A 23,939-nucleotide genomic window follows, 5' to 3' on the forward strand; every position below is an offset into this window, starting at 1 on the left:
CCAGGCTGTTCCTTAGCACCTGGGTTGCTTGTGTGAAGCTTACAAATAGTTGCAGGTGACACTTTGTAAAAATTGACTTCGCATACATGCATCCCAATGCTACACGATAATTGCTGCTGGTGATTTATATGGAAACAGGTTATAATTAAGCAATTAATCAACTATACGTGTACATGGTCAAAAGGAAAAAAAACACCCTTACTGTCATGATACAGGCCTGTAATAGTTAATAAAACAGGCCAATGTATCATAAAAAACACATATTCCCCTAAATCAGGCACATAACAGGCCTCTCTTCACTAAAGTCTGGAACAGCCAATTAAGCAGCGGCCACAACCTATGCCCTTCTTCAAGCTCAGGCTGATAAGAGCCATTCCATATGGAGGGGGGAAGCCCAAGGAGGGAGAGCTTAAAGGACAAGTAACGTCAAAAATGCAGGAAAAATGCAGCATGTTGCGTCTCAACCTGCGTTCGGCGCTTACACGCGCCTGAGTGAGTACAGCCCCATTTGAAATAATGAAATGCGTGTATTCCTGCGCTCCCCTGCGGCTGAACGCCGAAAAATGGAAAGCAGGGGAGCGCAGGTCAGAACGCTCATGTGTAAGAGCCCTTAGTTAGTTAGTTACCCCTGATAGCCACACCTAAAGTCACATGCAGCCAGAAGTTCCGTAATTGTGACACTTACGTGTTGTTCAACTTTTATTGATTTTGCAGGTTATTAAATAATTGCACAAGTGCTTTGAATAATTCTTTCTAAAGACAGTTTCAATTTAAGTCTCACCAGAAACAGGCAGAAAGTATGTTCAGCACAAGCCCTATCCATTGTACTAATGCTGAAGGGGGTATACTGCCCTTTAATTGTGTAAAAGAACAATATCAGATGCTTTTTGTTCCATTTCTCATCTCATCTCCCTGACAGTCTATAACTGGTTACACAACCTAATGTGCAAGAGCTTTGTTATTTTACTATTTTATATTTTCTCTGATTCCTGGGTTCCCTCGGCGTGTGGCATCAAAAGACCATGTCTGACCATAGCCTTAAACTAAATGCTTATGCACAGACTAGAGATTGGTTCTATCTCAGCCAATGCAAAGTTGCATCATTACAGTAGTGACACACCTCTGAATAAGTGCTATTATTTATTGACATTTTTGCTTTTTTTGAAAAAAAAAAATCCATATGTTTTTATGAATGCAAAATGATCGATTGTTATTATTTTTGTAACAGATATTCTTCCTTCCCCAATTAATATCACCTGGAAGTTTGAAAATATGTTTACTTTGCGTTGGGAATGGAAAATGCCAGCAGGTTACCAACAATGTCAATTCCTCACTGATGTTATACCAAATACAAATCAAAAGGTAGAGTTCTTTTTTTCATAGTTCATATGCAATAACAAAGGTTTGTGATTTGTATCCTTAAGAAAACGGTGTTTCAGTGCTGGAAAATTATATCTTGGGAATCATGTTACTGTTGTACAAGTACTGTGTTAGTAATAGTCTCCTATGTCATGTCATGTCAATCACTAGAAAATCCATCATACTGAAGCATATCTTCAGCAGTCGCCAGGCTTATGAGCTACAGATGGGCTCATCAGGACCCATAAGCCTGAAAAAGAAAATCAATTAGACACTAGTTGGGACAAGAGTAATGACATATTTGGATACTCATTTTTCAGCACTTCCCATATGGCGTGAATATGGCTACCATCGGAAGGTACAAGGGGGGCTGTAGTTCAGGCACAGTCAAAGTAATGGTGGCTCTGTCTGCAGCTGCTTATAAGTTACAGGACCCTTTATAGTTCCTGGGGTGAACCCCAGCAATTGTAGGGTCAGTTTACGCTATAGCAACACTCCTGATTTTCAGTAAATTGATATGTTCGTTTGAATCATAAAAGCTTTGATTGAAAAAAAAATCATCTGCCTTGCTGGCTTTAGTTTTTTTTAGCAGAGAAACCGTCAAAAGCTGGTCTTAGCCTAGCCAAATATAACCAATCATAATTCATTTGGCTGCTTTTCTCATTCTTGTTGCTTTTATAAACTGTTTACATTCCTTCTATGACAATAATGTGTTTTGTGTTTATTATTTTTAAAGACCAAAACTCAACATATGTTCCGGACATTGGATGTTCACAAAGTGGATTTAAACAATCAAATTACCTTCAAAGTTGAAGCAGAATGTAACGGAACCAAAATCAAACCGGCAGAAAGCCATGTTTTGTTAATACCAGGTGAAATATCCAGAAGGTTGTTTTTCATTTAACCCATCTAGCAGTAATATATATGTATGTATATCTTAATTTATAGAACACTGCATGGATACACAGTACTGTACAATCTTTCAATGTAAAAATACATTATATTAAATATATATAGTATAACTATACACAGATTTAGTGTGGTAAGACATACAGAAGGAATGAGGGCCCTGCCCTGTAGAGCTTACATTCTATGCTGGTGGATAACATACATGCACAAATTAGAGGGCAAAAGTGCATAAGGTTTAGGCACTGGCCCTTAAGTGCCAGCACTGGACCAGAAAATGATAGGGTATTCCTTACACAGAAATTCAGGGATAGAATTCCAAAGGTACGGAGCGTCCGGCCTACCTCCCCCCGGGAAAATGCCCCTAACTTGTTAGTCACCCCTCCGTGCAGGTCCTCTCTTGCCGATTACATGGGCGCCATCTATGTCCGAGCGCTCTTCTCCCTGTGCTGATTGGCGGTTGGCGCGTGTGCCTGAATTTCATGAAGATCGGATGAAGATGGTGCCCGTGAACTCGGCAAGAGAGGACTTGCATGGAGGGGTGTCGCTATATAAATAAATGATGATGATGCCATCAATAGCCACATTTGGGTGGGAAGACCTGTTTCAGCTAGGGTCAGTTTGAGGTGGCGATTTAGGTCTGAATGTCAGCGGTTAGTGAATGGGTTTCTAAAGAGGAGATTTATCAAATTTAGAGGTTACAGTTTACCATCAAAAGATTCACCCACTTTCTAGTCATGCTTATGTGTATTTATCAAATGTTAAAATCATTGATAAATACTTCCACCCACTGATAAATACATTTCTAAAAATAGAGTAGAAAATGTTTGAGTTTTCCTGTGAGGAGCTCTAATCTCACATTTCGATAAATCTACCCCATAGACGGAGGGGGATTTTTGTGCTTGGAGAGGCTACTTAACCCTTTCCTTGTTTTAATTCTACCTCTCTGCTTATGCCTTGTAAACACAGGGCATATCATAAAAGGAGCAATTAATATGTTGTACTGTGTTAAGTCTATGATAGCGAACGCTCTGTTAGTACCCCAGTAATAAATAAACAAAATGCCAAGAGATATCTTTGCCTTTCACTAGTGGAGAGATGGTTATGTGTAGTGCTTATTCCTACTGCATAATAGACTGCTGCTTTAAAAACAGTGAAAACTGGGAAACTTATTATCTACAGTGCAAGGACCAGACATGGAGTTGCTTCAATTTCCCCTTTGAACGCCTAACCTAACCTTTGCTTAGCAATAATGAGGGATGTAATATTCATCATCGAAGGATTTTACACTGAGAACAGTACTAAACACTCGAAAAAATGCCATTTTAAGCAACAGATGTACACTAAAATTAGGCACAAAACACACAAACATTTACTCAATGCTTGTTTTCCTGGCAAACTACCCTTTTTGTATTCCACCAAAACACAATTAACTATATTTCGTCCATATTTTCATGTGAAAGCTTTCTGTTCCATGCAGACAGTGGATCTTTATAGATGTATGTTTTGGTTTTTTTTGGCAGGAAATAAAGTCTATGTAAAAAATTTTGCTTGCATTTATTTTGATGAGGATTACATGAACTGCACATGGGAACCTGTTGTGGATTCAGTGCCTGCTACAGACTATGTGTTGCATTACTGGTAGGTAAACAAAATATAAACCCCCCCAAATGAAATTAAGGGACAGATTTACTAAGGGTCGAATTTCGAAGTAAAATACTTCGAAATTCGACCCTCGAATTGAAAAAAAAATTGAAAATTGAATATCGAAGCCGAAGGATTTTTCACAAAATTTAGCCGTCGAACGATCAAAGGAAAATCGTTTGAACGATTCGAGTGATTTTAGTGTCCGATCGAAGGATTTTCCTTCGATGTACAAAGACTTAGAAAATAGTTGTAGAAGGTCTCCATAGGCTAACATAGCAGGTTTAATTTGGCGAAGTATTGAAGTCGAAGTTTTTTTAAAGAGACAGTACTTCAATTATCGAATGGTCGAACGATTTTTACTTCGAATAGTTCGAATCGAAGTCGAAGGTGGTAGTAGCCTATTCGATGGTCGAAGTACCCAAAAGATTACTTAGAAATTCAAACTTTTTTAACTTCGAAAATTCACTCCAACCTTTGTAAATCTGCCCCTAAATCTAATATGAGTTATTCTGTACTGGCAGCTTTAATGTGGTGGCACACATGCAGATACGGGGAGATTAGTCGCCCAGCGATTCACATTCTTGCTGGTGGGAATGCATTTCAGGGAGATTCGTTGCCTAAAGAAGAGAAGATTTGTCGCTGGGCTACTAATCTCCCCAAAATCTTCATGTGTGCCACCACCCTTAAATTAGTGATATTTGTAGGCACTTCTAAACTTAATTGAAATGACCTTCAAGTTTCAATTGGTGATGATAAAAAGGCCCAAGGCAAACTTCACCATTGTGCCGCTCTCCACCTGTTCCTAAATTACAGCTCTCATCTCATAATTTACAGGCCTTAGAGACAGTACAAAACATCTTTTGTAAAGTAATCGTTTTGATGATTTTATTATATAAATGTTTCTTTTTTCCTATAGGGATAAACAAAACAGCACTGCTTCTGAAGGGATTATCAATCCATCTGCAAAGTAAGTAAAGCACTTAAGCAAGGTATTTTTTTATAGCACAAGTTAATACTGAGTAACTTGGAAAACATGCATAATAAAATATACATATATATAAATGGTACCAGTTGGGAATGATTAAATGATGCTATGGTTGGGGTTAGAAAAAGCTGTTTAACCCCATAGTTTATTGTTTTGCCTTTGGGACTGAAGGTAATATCAATCTTTAGAGTACAATGTACTTATTTCCCTGAACTGTTACCTTGAAAGCCAGGGATATACTACTGCAAATTGTTATTGCATTGCCTTTGTATTTATCTGGACCCACTGAAATAGTGTATGATTTTATCCTGATTCTGGGGTTTCCTTCACTCCCATAGAGGTGCTTGTAATGATGCAGAACTTGTAGAAGCCATAGTTCTTTATATTAATACTCATCTTCCCCAAACCCCTTCTCCCAGTCTAAATTTGCCTGTACATGGGTGAAGAAGTCAGACTTGACATCAAGGGTTTATGGGGGGGGGACAGATGTCCTATATAGGGCAGCCTAGGGTGCCATGAATGAAATGATGGCATGCCGTCCAGCCTTATGGATGACCTGTTTTATTCCGGAGCGCTAGTGCACCAATATGATTACACACATACGGCCGATCCTTTGCAATGGAGGGCAAATTTGGCACTGAGTTCATGTGTGGTGGCTGAAAACTGAATGGCTGGTGAGAAATCAGATCACACAGTTGTGCCACAGCATTGAGACAGACCATAAGTTAATATACATTTGTTCCCATGTCAAGGGATACTTTTGCCAGTTAATTTCATAGATGTCTAGTTTTGAAGGGCTGAAGGATCATTGTTAGTTAGTTAGTTAGTTACGGGTTGAAAAAAGACAAAGTCCATCAAGTTCAACCCCTTCAAATGAAAACCCAGCATCCATACACACACCCCTCCCTACCTTCACATAAATTATATATACCCATCTCTATACTAACTATAGAGTTTAGTATCACAATAGCCTTTGATATTATGTCTGTCCAATAAATCATCCAAGCCATTCTTAAAGGCATTAACAGAATCAGCCATCACAACATCACCCGGCAGTGCATTCCACAACCTCACTGTCCTCACTGTGAAGAACCTCCTACGTTGCTTCAAATGAAAATTCTTTTCTTCTAGTCTAAAGGGGTGGCCTCTGGTACGGTGATCCACTTTATGGGTAAAAAGGTCTCCTGCCATTTGTCTATAATGTCCTCTAATGTACTTGTAAAGTGTAATCATGTCTCCTAGCAAGTACCTTTTTTCCAGAGAAAACATCCCCTCTAATCATTTTAGTTGCACTTAGTCTCTGCACTCTCTCCAGCTCATTTATATCCCTCTTAAGGACTGGAGTCCAAAACTGCACTGCATACTCCAGATGAGGCCTTACCAGGGACCTATAAAGAGGCATAATTATGTTTTCATCCCTTGAGTTAATGCCCTTTTTTATGCAAGACAGAACTTTATTTGCTTTAGTAGCCACAGAATGACACTGCCGAGAATTAGACAACTTGTTATATACAAAAACCCATTTATTGTATAACTTGCATTTATATTATTCTTGCCAAAGTGCATAACATTGCATTTATCAACATTGAACCTCATTTTCCAGTTTGCTGCCCAGTTTTCCAGTTTAGACAAATCACTCTGCAAAGTGGCAGCATCTTGCATGGAACCTATAGTTCTGCACAATTTAGTATCATCTGTATCAAATGCTTTAGCAAAATCAGTAAATCACATCCACTGCCATCCCAGAATTGAGGTCCCATATGACATTTTTCCTGGAATTCCTACGCGTACCTTACATACAAAACTGAGAGTATAGATGTGGTAACAAGGAAATCATTATTACTATCAGAAAAAAATGGGGAATTGTTCTAATAATAATTTAAGATGCAAAAAAAGTAAATTCCATTATCTGCCCGTGTACTATTCAGTGCAGGTTGGAGGATGGCTTGGCACTTCCTGCAAGTACTCACAAGTGCTAGGAGCTTGTATGAGCATAATAAGCTTTTTTATTCCTGCCAATGAAAAGGTAGTGGTCAGATAGTAAAGGAATGTACTGGGATGCAACTTAGGGTACATTTATGAACAATCACATTGCGATTTATTTCTCCAGAAATCTATAAAAATGTATGGTTTTCCATATATATCAAGTATAAAAACCACCAAAACTTCGAAGGTCGAGGTCCTATAGAATATAGGATTTTTTTCACTAGGAATCTTTTAATAAATACAATGACAATTGTGGCATGTGAGTTTAGTAGTTGTTTCAAAAACCTCTAAAACCTCTAAAGTCTGACCCTTAATATATAAATCTCCACATGTATCTGGGGTTGGCCATGTAAGAAATGTTCAATAATATATATATATATTGGGAGGTGTGAATGAGATATAAACACTATCTATTTCCATTCTCACTTTCAATTCTTTCCCCAATCTTTTTGGTCTTTAGGTGGCCAGTTATAATAAATATGCAAATATACAGAAATGTAAAATATGTAGCTGTAGATGTTCACTACATGCCTCAGATAATTTAAAAGGATAGGAACAACTTTTAAAAATGTAAAAGTTCTTCATCTTCTGCCATATATTTTTAGGTTTGATCAGTTATTGAACAGCGGAACTCCTTGCCAGCATTATATATATAAGGATGATATTCCTCTTGGTTGCCATTTCAAAACACTTTCTGTCACAAGTCTCTTTCTAATGGTGATCAGAGACAAATCCAACACAATTCGTCCTTTTGTAGCAAGTGTTACACCTGATGAAGTAGGTAAGTGTTACCCCTCATAACTCATGTACCAGTGTTAATGTTTCTTGCAGTTTCTAGCATTGGAATTCCTTAGGTGCATGACAGAGAGTAGGTCATGAAGTCATTGCTTTAAATATACTTGCAGCAACCTACTGGGCTTTCAAATAATGTCAATGGGAAGTGTGAGTCACAGCAAGCTTCAGGCAATGTTGGTTGAAATGCCAATTATGACTGCCATCAAAGCAGTTGCGTTTTAATTTAGTTACCAATAGTAACAACGGCTACTATAACTGTCCTAGATTTCCATTTGCCACTTACTGAGGAAATTCATTATGGCATATGGATAATGGGTTCTCCAGATAACAAATGCAATACCTGTACTAGAATTAGAACTTTTTAATTTATCATAAAAGGTTGTCTTGTGAATTTTACAAGTGGTGCATATACGGTCACACCCTCCCTGCAGCCTCCCTTTTATATAAAAATATTTGTAACGGTGACTTCCCTTTTGAGGTTATAAGGACAATTATTTTTAAACATAATTTAGGAAGCGAAGGCTTTTTCTAACTGATATTAAATTATTTTAACAATATTAGAGGTTGACTCCTACCTTCAGCCCCAGCAACTGTGTTCCACTCTTCTCCTGTTCTACGAGGGGCCCTGCATCATTGCACAAAACATTAGGGTTGATTTTATAAACATAGGTGCCAATAGTATCATGAAATAGGGGATTAATAGGTAAGTTTATTTTTAATTTCTTTCCAGACTGCTGTATTAGAGAGGTGGAGTGAAACTGCAAGCTTAGCAGCGGGGATGGAAGCCCTTGCAAAATTATTATTGTGTTTACATAAAACAATGACTCGTTTTAGTAAAGGAAAAAGAAAACATTGCATGGATAGAGCCACAATTTTATATAATCATGAAAATGAAAGTCATCTCAGGCTACACTGAGATTATTGCTGTTCTTAGAATAAAAGAATTCTGTACATACATGAGTCAATAGTGTTTTCAACAGAAGTTTGAAAAGAGCTAAACTAAGCAATAATAAATCTTATGAGAAATAAGCTGCCCATACATTGTATTCTATTGTAATTCATCATGTAACAGATGATGCATAAAACAAAACAGCCAGCATACAAATTGTCAACTCGATGACACAGTATATAAAGACAGTGTAATTAGTGCGCAGTTAAAGGAAATATAAATGGATTTTTAAGGTTAAACAAATTTGATAAAGATATGACAACATCCCTAAATTATTGACCAATAATCTTCTTTTTTCCCTTTCTCAGTAAAGCTAAGTCCTCCAGTCATCATCAACACAACAAGAGTACCCAACCATAGCATATTTGTGCAATGGACCACAACCTTTAAACCATCTTGTTCTTATATAGACAGTGAAGTTGAAATTACAAATTCAAAGGATAAAGAAGAAAAAAAAGAGGTAAGACTATAGCATATGTAGAGATTTCCAGCATTTTGACATCCAGGGTAATTAGTAGCTCAAGGGTATTCACTAAACGATTTATTTGTACCTCAATTCATTGCCAGTATGATTTGAAGTGCCTTGTCCCTGCCTCAAGTGCTTTGTCCCTGATAATTGCTGTGCACAACAAAACTACAAGAATCACCCAGTGCTCCATTGTCCTTATACACAATAATTCTAGGCACATCCCACAGGCAAATCATTGCAAATGGGAGCACTGGGGTGAAGTAAGTTCATGTGCTATTGACCAGGTACCAGACAGCACCCCCCAGCAAAGACCCTTACGGCCTCTGTTCCAGCTGGCCCGCCACAAAGAACAGTCACCTTAGATTAAAACATTAACCCCATATGTAATATAATGAGCTAAGTTTGCCCAGGTTCAACATGACCAGTAAATTCTACCTGCTGATTGGTTGCTATGGGTTACTGCCCCTGGGCAAAGTTAGTGCCCTTTATTACATAAACCCCTAAAAATGTTATTGCAAGGTGACAAGACAGCTTGGGAAAATCTAATTGCATTTAAAATATGGATTTTTTCTGGTTGGCTCCTCAACAACTTGTGCTATAAAATAGTCCTGCAAAAAGTTTCTAAACTTGTTCCCATTAACTATCCTGGCAGTACTGTTGCTCCGGTCAATATCTGGGTAATTATATTCCCCCATTATCATCAGGGCCGGATTTACATAGTGGGTGCCCCTAGGCCCAAGGTTGTTCGTCGCCCCTGTCCCCTCCAGGCGGACAGGAGCAATGGGGATTGGTGCATGGGAAATTTAAAAAATGGTTGTATCTCCAGCGCATCCCCAGTGTTTTTGAACCAATGTGGGTGTGGTTGGGAAGCATGCCGCCCCCCTAAAATCCTGCCGCCCTAGGCCCGTGCCTAGGTGGCCTTTCCACAAATCCGGGCCTGATTATCATTACTTTTCCCAAACTAGCAGTCTTTTCTAGTTGCATCTGGAGCTTAGCCTCCTCCTCACTTACATTAGGGGGTTTATAGCATACGCCTACAATTAATTTGCTTAACTCATTACAATCAGTGAGAGCTCCCCCTATAAGACTTCACCCCCTTCATTTTCTAACATCACCTCCTCCTTTATATTAGCCTTTAAATCCTGCCTAACAAACAGACAAACCCCTCCTCCTTATATTGCCTCTGTCCCTTTAAAACAGGGTATAACCGCTGATATTAACTGCCCAGTCATGCGACTCATTCTGCCATGTTTCAGGCACACAAATCACACCATATTTTCCCTCCAGCTTTTCCATTTTAAACATACATTTAAAGGACCAGTAACACAAAACAAATTTTATTAAAAAATCAATTCTACCCACACTAATAATAGAACTACCCTGAAGTTTATTAATATTAATGCTTTATTAAAAAAAATACTGTTTGAAAACACTGCTTCCTGTCTACTGAAAAACGGCATTAGGGTGACTCACTCTGTAGATCTGCCCTCCACATCTTCCCCCTAACCCGCCTTCTGCCAAAACATGAAGCAATGCAACTTTGGCAGAGGCAGGAATGTGTCAGTGATGTCTGCTATATAACAACGTGTCATTGTGAAGCTACTGCTGCAAACCACGTTGTAATCACTACTTAATGCAGCTTGTCACCCGCAGCTCACAGCCTGCCCACCTGACACCCCCCCCCTGCGCGCCTGCTCTCCTCCGGCTGGCTCTCTGCAGCTCGGCCGCTCTGGGCAGGATAAACCTGGAGGCGAGTAGAATGCCCAGAACCAGCCCCGGTAGAACACTGAGAAATGAGTGGCGACTTCTGGCAGCCATCCCTCCTGTTGCAGTGCGATCTCCACTGACAGCGGGCCAATGCGACTCTGTCAGGCTGAAATCAGCATCCAAATTAGCCTGGGAGCCCTCTCAGCTTGCACCGGGGCCCACTATCCTGGCAGCCTGTAGGTGCCTTGCCTTCGCCTCCTCCCTACACCAATCTCTCCACCACGCATTAATCTCCCTAAGCTCCTTCTTAACGTTGCTCGTGGCACAGGTAATATCTCTGAGAAAATTACCTTGGATGGCCTCGCCCTCAACTTTACACCTAGCACTCTACTTTGAAGTGCTAGGATCCAAAAAAGAATATTTGCTTTGGCCTTCTATAAGGATATCAACAAAATGCCAATCTTTCGTTGTAAAGTGAAGCCTTCTGAAATCAGAAGCTATTTACTTGTCTCATGCCATATACAAAGCACTGCCTTGATACCAAAAATGAGAGTTTTGATTCTCCCATAAGGAATCATGGGCAGAGACATGCAAATCATTCCTTTATGTCCCTTTGGCCAACTATGCATCCAGAACCATTGGTTTATAGCACAGATACAGCCTAATGGTTCAGAGGCATGTATCCAAACTTCCAGACAGCCTGTTTCGATCTTCATGCAGGCTTTTATATAAAGAGAAATTCAATGTGAACTCTGAGATACCATTGGATTAAAGTAAGGATAGTAGTGGTGCTTTTTGCACCCTCTCATCCAAGTGCAAAACAGGAAAGCACAAGCTGATGAAAGTCTCAGCAACAGAAGGAGTTATTATCTCAAAATTGGAAAATCTCCTTTACCTGAGAGGTGAGCCATTAGTCACGTGCCTAAAACATTTCCAGCTGTTTGTTGATGAATATTTTTTAATTTGACACTGGCACAAAAAACAAATTTCAGCTGACAGGAATCTGCACTTCTAGAAATATACATGACTTTTTTACACAGGCATACCTGATTCCACAGGTTCAATCTAATCATCATCATCATCATTTATTTATATAGCGCTGTCAAGATACGCAGTGTTTTATCTAATCCATGTTACCCTTAGGCTAGGGCCAGATGGGGCCAAAATCAGCCTGGTGAAACCCACAGCCCGATTTCAGCCTCAACCACTAGCTGAATCCTCTTTTCTTTTTGTGTCTGCAAGCCTTGTATTGCTCAGGTGTGAACACATTCCTCCATGTATGTACTGTATGTATGCACCAGAGCCGACAAATGGCTTCCAGAAGCAAACAGAGAAGAGGAATCAGCTAGCAGTCGGGGGCTGAAATCAGCCTTTAGATTTTCTGGAAAGCAGAGGGACATAAATTAGAATCCATCGTTAACATAATCCATTACCTCACAAAGGTACAAATTGAGGGAGGGGTTGAAAATGTAAAGGAAGGAAATGTATTATGCATAATCTATAGGTAGGACCACAAAACAACAATGTAAAATGAGGTAAGACTTAAAATCAGGGGATGTAAAATTGAGGTTCCACTGTATGTATTTTCAGAGGAGTACAACTGGTTAATTTATGATGAATAAGCACAGTAAAACAGTAAAATATTTTTGTATACATATAGAGAGTATCAGCAATGAGTAATAAAATGTATTTGTTTCAGCTGCTAAACGACTGCACCTATGCCAGAGAATTTAATGCTATACCAGAGCTAACATACAAAGTTCGGGTTCGGGTCAAACTATCAGCTAAAATCTCTCCAAGTTTATTGTGGAGTGAATGGAGCGAAGTACATGAAATTAAAGGTACAGTTGTATTGCAATGTATCCAAATTGCACTGAATTGCCTACACTTTAGCAATTATATTAACTTCACATTGACTGGAATAAGTTAGGAAAGCATCTATGTCTGACCAGTAATTAATTAATCATATCATATACAATATGAATATCAAAATTCCAGCTCCCAGTGTTTACCATATTTGACCATATACCGAAACAGCGTATGCTAAAAAAAAGTGCATAGTATTATAAAAGCCAACGACTATGGAAAAAAGCAAATAAATATATATATACAGGTATAGGATCCCTTATCTGGAAAACAGATATCAACTATGATATGATTGAACTATAGGAAAGATATCTGTCATGTAAAGTTCATGTAAATCAAGCAATCCCAATTTTACATGATTTCCCTTTCTTCTGTAATAATAAAACAGTCCCTAGTACTTGACAGAAACTAAGCTGAATAAATCCATACTAAAGCCTATTGAGTTTGAGTTGGATCTGGCACTCAGATGTGTACCTGTGGACCTGTCACCCAGACATAAAAAGCTGTATACTAAAAGTCCTTTTCAAATTAAACATGAAGTCCAAATTATTTTTTTTATTAATCCTTTCATAGCTGTAAACATATTTAAAAATCTCAGCTGTCAATCAAATATTGCCTGCCCCTCCTCTATGCCTTAGGCCAGGGGTCCCCAACCTTTTTTTACCTGTGAGCCACATTCTAAAATAAAAAGAGTTGGGGAGCAACACAGTTATGCAAAAAGTTCCTGGGGTGCCAAATAAGGGCTGTGATTGGCTATTTGGTATCTCATATGTGGACTGGCAGACTACAGGAGGCTCTATTTGGTAGTACACCTGGTTCTTATGAAACCAAAAGTTGACTCCAAGCCTGGAATTCAAAAATAAGCACCTGCTTTGAGGCCACTGGGAGCAACATCCAAGGGGTTGGGGAGCAACATGTTGCTCGCGAGCTACTGGTTGGGGATCACTGCCTTAGGCAGACAATTACTTTCACTTTCCATTCAGCACTTACTTTATGTCACTGCACTCCCCACATTCCCCCTTCACCCTGTAATTGTGTAGCCAGTACATGGGGATGCTAATCAGGTCCCCCATTCTGGTGCACAAACAAGATTTTGAGATGATGCAAAGCTTGCCTTAATAACAGGGTCCACAAAATGGTGCCTGCCTGCTTGCTATATTTATGAATTCCCTGACCCAAGGAAACATGATTCTTATCATTTTCATGTGATTAAAGTTTATTTTGCACAACTAACATGATAAAATAGCATTTGGAATTATTTATTAGGGTGACAGGTCCCCTTTAAATCATTTTAAGTAGACTTAAGGATAAACTCACAACACAAAGGTTTTTTTGTGCAAGAATAGGTTAATAAATATTTTTCCTTTAAATTAGAGTAAAAAGCACTGCCTCATATTTAAAGAAAAACGAAATCCTAAAAATGAACGAATATACTGAACTTATTACACCAGCCTAAAGTTTCAGCTTCTCATTAGCAGCAATGAACAATTCAAACTTGTCACAGGGGGTCACCATCTTTGAAAAATTCTGTAACACTCACATGCTCAGTGGGCAGCTGTTGAGAAGCTAAGCTTAAGGGGTCATCACAAATTGTCAAGCAGAAAATGAGGTTTGACTGTAATACAAGCCAATGCTACAAGGCTGATTATTAAATTATGATGCTGGTTGTACTATTTTCTGAGCTCCATGTAGTAATTATCTGTATTAATTACAAAACATATATTGTGACATTAATAATATATTCAGTGTACTGTGAGTCAGTCCCTAAGCTCAGCAGCACAGAGCATGTGCAGTGAATTAGCAAAAAAGAAGATGGGGAGCTACTGGGGCATTTTTGTGAGTACAGAAAAGGAAAAAGTGGAAAAATTCTTCTTTTGTGATGAAAAATCACGTGATTTCCCTACCCACCCCTAATCTACATATGCAAATTAGGATTTGGTTCGGCCAGGTACAAGGATTCGGCCAAATCCGAATCCTGTTGAAAAAGGCCAAATCCTGGCCGAATCCCGAACCGAATCTTGGATTCGGTGCATCCCTACTACATATGGCCACCTTCCTATTGTTTGCATAGTTCATGTAGGATTTTTTGATGCTAACGAATAATGTCACTTACTCACTGACCGCTGTTTCTATGAATAGGTGACACATCTCACTTCTCCTAGCTGTAGTCAAGGTGTACCCATGGTACTTGCTCCACTTCCCCTGTGTATCTGCAATAGCTTGGCAACACCCAATGCAATGCTTCCTTTTGTAGGATGACAGCTACCTTCATGGTGAACACATTGTTTAGCACTTCATTTTTATATTTTAAAGGTTTCTTCTCTTTATTAGAGAGTTTTTGAGCAAAGCCCTTCTCTGTAAGAAGGTCCTGCTGGGTCATATGAGACAGCAATATCAATATACTTTTTGTTTTTCTATTTATTTTAATCACTGGTCAACCAAAATATTTAACTTTTCACTTTTTTTGCATTACAGGTACTGGGGATCGTAACATCACATTTTATTTGTTGCTAATCCTTATTCCAATTTCAGTATCAATTGTGACAATTATCATCCTTATTTACCTGAAAAGGTAAGAACGAAATAGTGCAAAAATAGGAAAATGTCTCCATGCCATAAAAAACTAATTAAATACTTTTTGGAAATCGTCATAACTGCAACTTTTGTTGCAGTCTGCTCCTTCTTGGGAAAAAGGCCCAAATCAGGAGCAGCAATGTTGGTGAAACTTATGGAAAAAAGCAGAAAATAGGAAAATGTCTCCATACCACAAAAAACAAAAGATATAATTAATCCATACTTGTGGCAAAACAGTCTTGTTGGGTTTAATTCATGTTTAAAAGATTTTTTTTAATTTTTTTGATAGATGATATGGAGATCCAAATTGCAGAAAGACCCATTATCCAGAAGGTCCTGAGCATTCTGAAACAGGCCCCATACCCAGGGCCCGGCATCAAAAATCACTGGGCCTCGTACAACAACATTTTCTCTGCCCCGTGGGATAAAAAATTGGTGGCCAGCCCCCCCCCAAGTTAGAAAAAAACTTTGATGACCATGGTCCCCTGTAGAAGTTTTTTTTTTTTTTTAAATTGGCAGCCAGGGTTAAAAAAAACAAAAAAAACATTGGTGTACAGAGGAACTTATCTTTAAAATTCGGTGGGTGATCTTCTTCATTCTCCTCATCTTTTGGCGACTTCAGCTCCCTTTGGTTCAATTTCGGAGGCTTTGGCTCCCTTGCGGCAGCTTCAGCTCCATTTGGTTCCTTTCGGCAGCTTCGGCTCCCGTTCAGCGCCATTAGCATTGGCTTCCTTGAGGTGGCTTTGGCAAATTCTGCTGCTGCTTTGTTGATTCAAATTGAAACTTGAAAGCCACAGGATTCCATGATGACTGTCCCCCCTGTTCCCACCTAATAGTGGCCTTGCCCATACATGTACAGGTATGTGACTTGTTATCCAGAATGCTTGGGACCTGGGGTTTTCCAGATAACAGAACTTTCCGTAATTTGGATCTTCATACCTTAAGTCTACTAGAAAATGATTTAAACATTAAATAAATCCAATAGGCTGGTTTTGTTTCCAACAAGAATTAATATCTTAGTTTGGAGTACAAACGTACAGAGAAAAAAGAAATAATTTTCAAAAATTTGGATTATTTGTATAAAATAGAGTCTATGAGAGACTGCCTCTCCATAATTCGGAACTTCCATTATATATAGACAATGTAGATATGGATATGCATAAAACTTACACATTAATTGTGTTAATGTAGTGTAAATTACACTATTCAAATCCATGTATGGTGTTATCAAAGTATATTTAATATTTATCAAAAAACAGATATGTAAATATAAAATAAACCTGTATTACCGTATATATAAAGTTTGTTTCATATAAAAAGGTATATATTTATATGTACATTTCCAAAACCTTCCTTGTGCCCTGCAGATTAAAGATCATTGTCTTTCCTCCCATTCCTGACCCTGGGAAAGTATTTAAAAAGATTTATGGTGACCCAAGTGAATTGCAAGTAAGTTTTTCTTTTTTTTTTTTTATACAGTTTCTTTATCTCTTTACTTATTGAAACTTATAGCCAAAAACTGGTCCTGATCTTACACCCAACAGTTCAAAATATTTGAGATGGCCAGTGCAAAATACTGCATCCTACCAGGTGGACCAGTTGGGGAATGTCATAAATTGTAAAAAATTTGCACAAGTAAATTTGCATTTCAAATTTAATATTCTTCATTAGTTACTGCATTGCAAATTGTAGTTGCTCATTGCACATTTTTAAAACCTGGTTTTTGAAACAAAATATCAACTTTTTCATTTTGAAGTTTTATTGCATACAAGCAGGAACTATAAAATTCAACGTTTTTTTTCACTGACAGAAGTGTCTGCTAAACAGTCTTTAGGTTAGCAGAAGCTATAGTGAAAACCTGATTTGTGCAACAGAATAAAAATTCCGCATTTCTGATGTTTTTTCTATTTTCTTTGTCTATTATTTTTTCTATTAATGACTTTTGTTACATTCCCCTAACGTCCCTTATTTGCAGATTTGGGATCCTTTGAGTCTGTTCCTTGTCATTTAAAAAACACAATGCAGAGGTTCAATACAAGTAGATATTTAACACTTGTCAATCTGGGACCATAGCTTCCAAGCTGTCTCTTGTAACTAGGAAAACTGAGCTAAGCATGGTCTCAGCTGAAACTTGGCTTGCCCCACAGCCATTTAGATGAGTCATGTTATAGTAGATGATGATAAAATACTCTCTAAGGCAGTCCTTAACCTATTGCCCTCCAGATCCCTGCTCCAAATTACCTACAGCGTTTGATGGGATATGACTAACTAATTCTAACAACAGCCAGAATAGCCTTGTGAATAGGAAGACAAGATTGCTAGAGGATCTAATCATTGCATGCAGGCAGTGCTAATTAAAGACTAGTACTTATGCTGGGCAGTGGCAGAAAATGTAACTACTCTCTGGTACTGTAGACTTGCCCCTTTAGACCGGTGGTAGAATCACAATAAAGGATTATTGGATGGTTGTTTATGTTATGATCCTTCAAAATCAGAAATCACTTTATTGTTTACAGCTTTCAAAGTTACAGGACACTATTTTACTTCCGCACATTTCAGCTTGATGTTGTTTTTTTTGCCTTTAGTAAAGTAAAAGCAAAGAACAAAACCAGGTCTGCATGCTTCACTTTCATGCTGTCAGTAATTCCCTGTGAACTTTGTCCTGTTTACCAGTTCATTACTGCAGATGAATACACTGCTGAAATGACAAAATAGTTCACTTTCAGTCTAAAAATACATGAAGATAAACATGCCAATAAGCACGCAAATATATATATTTCCCTTCACGCCCACAGCACTTAATGGGGAACCTATGAAACAAGATTGTACGTATGTATGTATAAAACCAAAACGCTGAGGAAATGAGCTCTTTCTAAATTTAGCCTCTGAATTCTTTACATCTGTGGATGAAAGCAACTGATTTATTGAAGTGGCAATATACATACCTGTACTTAATACTTTATACAGAGTATAATTTTGCTTTCACACTTACTATTTTACCATTAATTACAGAGCTCTCCATAAAAATAAACCTTTCTATTGAATGTTTTGCCTTAGAGATTAGCTAGTGTCTATAAAACAGGGGGATTATCTGTGTAAATATAATAAAATATCTCTCACAATGGGAGTAGTTTTAATCTCCTTCTTTAGCTCAAGATCTAATAAAAAGCAGTCAGCTGTGTGCAGCTGTCAGGCTCTGTATAGCATTGTTGCTCGTCAGCTCTTGAGTAACTGTTTATTATGCTGGTTGTGTAAATGTCTGTCTCAGTTAATTGTGCAAATGCTAAATGGACCTGCAGAACATTATACTAACACAGCTGTAGGTCAGCAACATGGAGTTCCACAGATTCAGCCTTCTTGCCTTTGCAAATTTTCCTCAATCTCCTTACACACCTTGGTTAGGTGGGATCACCGCCTGTCTAAAGTGGATATGACAGTTAACTATATACAAAATATACTTAATCTATAAAGGCATTATAAAGGAATTCCCAAAAACAAAACCCAGATATTGAGGATTAAATACAGTAAAAATAATAATGGCTGCTTATGCACTTTTTGCTGGACTATTTGAGACTGTTATGATTTTATGAAGAAGTGGTCCTAGTGGTATGTATTTGCTTTAACCTCAAACTGCCCAGAAGATGACTGCATAAGGGTCCTATACAATTCTTTGGTGCAATAGTTATTTTGGTCTCTGGATTATGCTTAACCATTCCAAAGCAGCAGAAGTGAGGCAGCTCCACCCATATTCTACATGTTTTATGGGGAACGATCGAGAAAATTAATGAAAAATTTAATATAAGCTTCACATAATGAATAAGAAGCTTTCTAGATATAATCAATTGACAATTCTGTGCCATTTCTTAAATAATCACTTTTTTTTCTTCACTGTCCCTCTTTCCGCATCTGTTTCTCTGAAATATCTCTTCATGCAGGTATTGGGTGTTAGATTTTAATTGACAGTTAGATCCAATATATCTTTTAGGGGGAACTCCCTTTCCTAGCAGATCTATTGGAGCTAACACACATAAACACAAGATTTCTGATGATATTTAAAAGAGTTAGTAATACATCTTCTAGGCAAAATGAGCCCCCCTCCAAAGCCTATATTAAACTTAACTGTCAACCTCTCAACACCTGCTTGAGGACAGAATAAAGAGAGATGGATGCTGAGAGAAGGAGAGTGAAGATAAAACTCATTATTTCAAAAATGGGACAGAATTTTTAACTGAATAAATTTAGCGCTTTTTTTATATGATGAAGCTTTTATCAAATTTTCATGATGGCTCTTTTACATTTATGTTTAAATCAAAAGTAAGCCCCTCTTATAGGTTAGCTTGTCCCTTTAATGATAAGAAGGATGGGATTAAATTGGGAAATTAAGTGTGAAGCACGGACATAGGACCATCTTGCTAAATATGTAAAGATGAAGACTGATGGACAACTGGCTTGTGGCTTCTCTTGAAAACCGTTTTTTATCAAGTTAATCTTGCAAAGATAGTATACTGTCAGCTCTACATAAACTTCCTGTCTGAGCAGTTAATATCATAACCACTTCCTGCAGGAAAGGTGGGTGAAGCTGATTTAGGCCCTTTAACCCTTAAGCGCCAGAAAGCTGAATGGAGAACTTATCCAAGCGACAAATTATCACTGTGTAAAAAAAATAACAGTGGCATTTATATACAGTATATCCCATGTTTTGTCAGACAAACAGACAGGAATAATGTGAATGATGAACAATCACTGTAAAGGACTATTTAAACTTTTTGGTGTATTATAAATAAAATACAGTTTGCCAGAGAACAAAATCAACAAACCCCTGTTTGTTTGTATAGGAGTTCTCCTCTGTTTAACTGTGGCAAAGTAACTATTCACCCTTATAAATATAAACCACAACTAGGGGGTTATTTATTAATGTTCGATATTTTTTCTGCGACCGATTTGATGCTGAATATCCGAAAAAGTCAAGGTAAAAAAACTTGATTTTTTTAACGATGTATCATGCCTCAAAGCTGTTCCATATCTGAATTCGAAATTATTCCATCTAAAACCTTCTAAATTCATGTAAAACTCAATGGCAGATGTCCCCTTAACCATTTGAAGATGTTTTAACCCTACAAAATGTTCTGAGTTTTTGGGTTTGACACTGTTTTTTCTGCTATACTCAAATTTGAAAAAATTGGGGTTTTCGTGTGACAATTCGGAAGAATTGTGGTTTTTCCCGATCCTACTTTTTCACGTTTTTTTAATTGATGCATAAGAGGAAATCGTGGATTCTAGTTTGATCTGACTTTTTTTAAAAAAAAAAAAATCGAATAATTCGGATTTTGATAACCCCCCTAATGTAGCCTTGCCTCACTATATCACCCTCAGTATAAAATGCTGCACACAGATGCATGCAGGTGCAGAACCAACAGCAATCGCTGCTCACTGCAGTGAAGTGCTCCTAAAATAAAGCACAGAGGCAAATTTATCCAATGTTGAACTGGAGAATTCCATCATTAGTGCTCAGTAAAAAGTATAGGCCTCTTCCATTAGTGCCATGTGATCTTTTTTATGTGTAGTCTAGGAAGAGCTTGCTTACCTGGATTTATAAAAGGATAAACATGCATATAGCAGTAGGATTTATTAGAGTTTAAGAATAATTAGTCTTGTTGTACTTTGCCTGTGTTATCCCTCATGGCATAATACCTGTGTGAGTATATTTTCTATCTGATGTTGCTGGTGCATTATTATGTCTTAGTAAAGTTACACCTATTTATAACAAACTAGTTTACTATGGTTTGTTTTTTATGTGCTTAGAGATGTCAAGATAGTATACAGTAGCACATCATCTGCAGAAGTAGTCAGAGGCATTTGCTGCTTTCTTTTGCACACATGGGGTGGATTTCATCACAAATATGCATTATTTAATGTTTCCAATTGATCCCATGCCTGTCGGTGCATGGATAAGACAGGACACACAGGAGCAGATCTGCCTTTATACTGCTTGTGTAGATAACACCATTTGTGACCTTACCCTCAGCCCTTGTAAATATGCAACAAATGGGGGAAGTGTACACATCTGGGTATAGATTTTAATAACTTAAAAGTAATTCTTTTTATCTGTTTTAATCCCCACAGCAATGGATGAAGTATGGAAAAGTGAATGTCTCGAGTAAACCTGCCAAAGAAGAGATTTGCTCTGTGACTTTGGTAGAGACTCCCTTGTTTTCCAGTCAGGCAGAATGAAAATGAATGAGTGGAGTGACTGTCAATGCATCACTTGCACATGGAGCTACCTATTCCCACTCTCTCAATAAATAGCGTGTGTGCATTAGGAAAAATGTATAAATGTAAATAACACCCTGTTTTTTAACATCGGAAAAACAAATCAAAGATCCCTGTTAGTGACAAAGCAAGTTTGTATAGAAGACAATGTGTGTTCTTCAGTAATATTTTTAAAAGAGATTATTTTTGTTTACAGATATAATCTACAATAAATATAGATTGTTTATTGTTTGGACACCTCAAGTGATACAATCTATTTGGGCCAAAATATATACTGGGGTGCAGGTGTTTCAGAGAGAGCTCACAGTGCTATTTATTGGTAAAGAGATACTAGAATTGCATTTGGAGAGGGCTAGACAGCTCAGGCATTGTAAACTTGAGCATATAACTGCAAAAGGATGGGTCTGGATGATAAGATACACATTGTTAAAGGAGGGGTGCTTCGGAGCTACAGTATTACTAAACTATCACTAATAAAGGGATAACCATAATTACTAAGTCTAGAATATGGCCACAAATTGTCAAAGCCTGCTTCCAAGTAAATACATTTCTGTAGCTCTAGAGCAGTGATCCCCAACCAGTGGCTCATGAGCAACATGTTGCTCACCAATCCATTTAATGTTGCTCCCAGAGGCCTCAAAGCAGGTGCTTATTTTTGGGATCCAGGCTTGGAGGCAAGTTTTGGTTGTATAAAAATCAGATGTACTACCCAACAGAGTCAGTCCACATAGAGCTAGCCAATCCCAACCCATAACTGGCACCCCAAGAACTTTTCTAATGCTTATATTGCTCTCCAACTTATTTGAACATGGCACACCGGGTAGAAAAGGTTGAGGATCCCTGCTCTAGAGTCTTGATTAAATAAAGACCCCTACCTGCTCATATATTGCATCACTACAGTTTTGTTCTTTTGGAGTTATAACAAATACCAAACATGCTAGTAATTAATGAGATGCAAATTCTGATATCACTTTCTCTGTAAAAAGTACAATAGTTTCGGATCCTGCAGGCCTCCAACAAAAGCTGAGGTAGTATTACAATTACAGAGCATGAGATACCAAATTCTACATTAAATGTAATGCTATTACAATACTTAAAGGACTAGTAACACCACACAATTAAAGTGTTTTACAGTAAGCCTCAATTTTACATCCCCTGATTTTGAGTTTTCCACTTTTTCCACTGTTTTTCTGTGGTCCCACCAATATATAATTCCTATACAGTTCCCTAATATTACTTTTTCCCAGATTTACAACATATTTTCTGGATCTGTGAAAATCATACTGGATATGCACTTAAATGTAATGTTATGCTACTTTGGAATTCTGCTTGGTTTTCAGAATGTTGAAGTATTTAACCAGAGAGCCACTTGAAACATCAGGCTCTTCCAATCAGGCTGGTTCAAAACTGTATGGGTGGCAACCCTAGGGCTGCTATTCAAGACAAATAGGGAAATAAAGCACAGGTTTACAAAGTAGATATCAGATAAGCGGTAAAGACTACATATGGGATTTGTTCTTCAACAGGAAGATAAACAGGAGCAAAAAGCAATTTATGGCTCTCTACAGAACTAGAAAATGAAAACCTCTCTCATATAAATATGACACTTAAATTGTTTATTTGCAGATGCTTAATCAAAAGATACAGGCTTCATATGTTATAAAAGTTAACTTTGTAATCACTTACACTGGTCCTTTAAGATGTATCTACCAGCCTCCTTTAGTAGTGTTAGGGCTAGTCCACACGGGGAGATAGCGACGCGTTTGCGGTCGCGGCGACAAAGCGCCGCGACAGTCGCCGCGGGCGGCGCAGGCGACAGTTTTGTATGGGCGCCTATGTAAAAACGCCTGTGCTAACCACACGAGGCGATGCGCTTTTCAACAGTCGCCTGAAAAAGCCTGGCGAGGCATTTTCAGGCGACTGTTGAAAAGCGCATCGCCTCGTGTGGTTAGCACAGGCGTTTTTACATAGGCGCCCATACAAAACTGTCGCCTGCGCCGGTCGCGGCGCTTTGTCGCCGCGACCGCAAACGCGTCGCTATCTCCCCGTGTGGAATAGCCCTTAGTGTCACAAATACAGTGTCTTAGAGATATCTACTCTACTTCCCTCCCATTTTAGAAGTATACAGGAAAAGTACCCCGTACTTCCCAATTTTTACCAAATCAATTCAGATCAATTATATAAGAGCAATTAACTCCAGACGTATTTACTGTAATTAGTAAAAATTATTTTTTATAAATCTGAATTTTTTCACCCTAATTAATTATACAGAATCAATTCCAAGATGATAATGAATTCATTAACTATTGTCCATGCCAATTCCCTTTAGACTGTGTATAATGACTTTGTCTTCATGATATATGTAGTGAGAATTAGACCTCCCTGAGGTGTTATATAGTGATTAAATGAATTAAAAGGAGATTCCA

General features: G+C 38.0%; 1 protein-coding gene across 2 annotated transcripts in view; it reads left to right on the forward strand.

The window, feature by feature from the left end:
• Positions 1 to 23,223, forward strand: part of LOC108700553 (interleukin-13 receptor subunit alpha-1) — a 35,894-nt gene extending 12,671 nt beyond the window's left edge. For both annotated transcript variants that reach the window (XM_041575101.1, XM_041575102.1), the window contains exons 2-11: positions 1,229 to 1,362; positions 2,096 to 2,231; positions 3,789 to 3,906; positions 4,829 to 4,879; positions 7,489 to 7,664; positions 8,936 to 9,087; positions 12,503 to 12,644; positions 15,145 to 15,241; positions 16,611 to 16,692; positions 21,367 to 23,223. In XM_041575101.1, coding sequence (XP_041431035.1) covers positions 1,229 to 1,362; positions 2,096 to 2,231; positions 3,789 to 3,906; positions 4,829 to 4,879; positions 7,489 to 7,664; positions 8,936 to 9,087; positions 12,503 to 12,644; positions 15,145 to 15,241; positions 16,611 to 16,692; positions 21,367 to 21,474 — 1,196 coding nt within the window. In that variant the 3' untranslated portion in view covers positions 21,475 to 23,223. The remainder of the gene's footprint in view (positions 1 to 1,228; positions 1,363 to 2,095; positions 2,232 to 3,788; positions 3,907 to 4,828; positions 4,880 to 7,488; positions 7,665 to 8,935; positions 9,088 to 12,502; positions 12,645 to 15,144; positions 15,242 to 16,610; positions 16,693 to 21,366) is intronic.
• The last annotated feature ends 716 nt before the right edge of the window (positions 23,224 to 23,939 follow it).

This window comes from Xenopus laevis, chromosome 8S (genome assembly GCF_017654675.1).
Source record: "Xenopus laevis strain J_2021 chromosome 8S, Xenopus_laevis_v10.1, whole genome shotgun sequence".
NCBI classification, from domain to species: Eukaryota; Metazoa; Chordata; class Amphibia; order Anura; family Pipidae; genus Xenopus; species Xenopus laevis.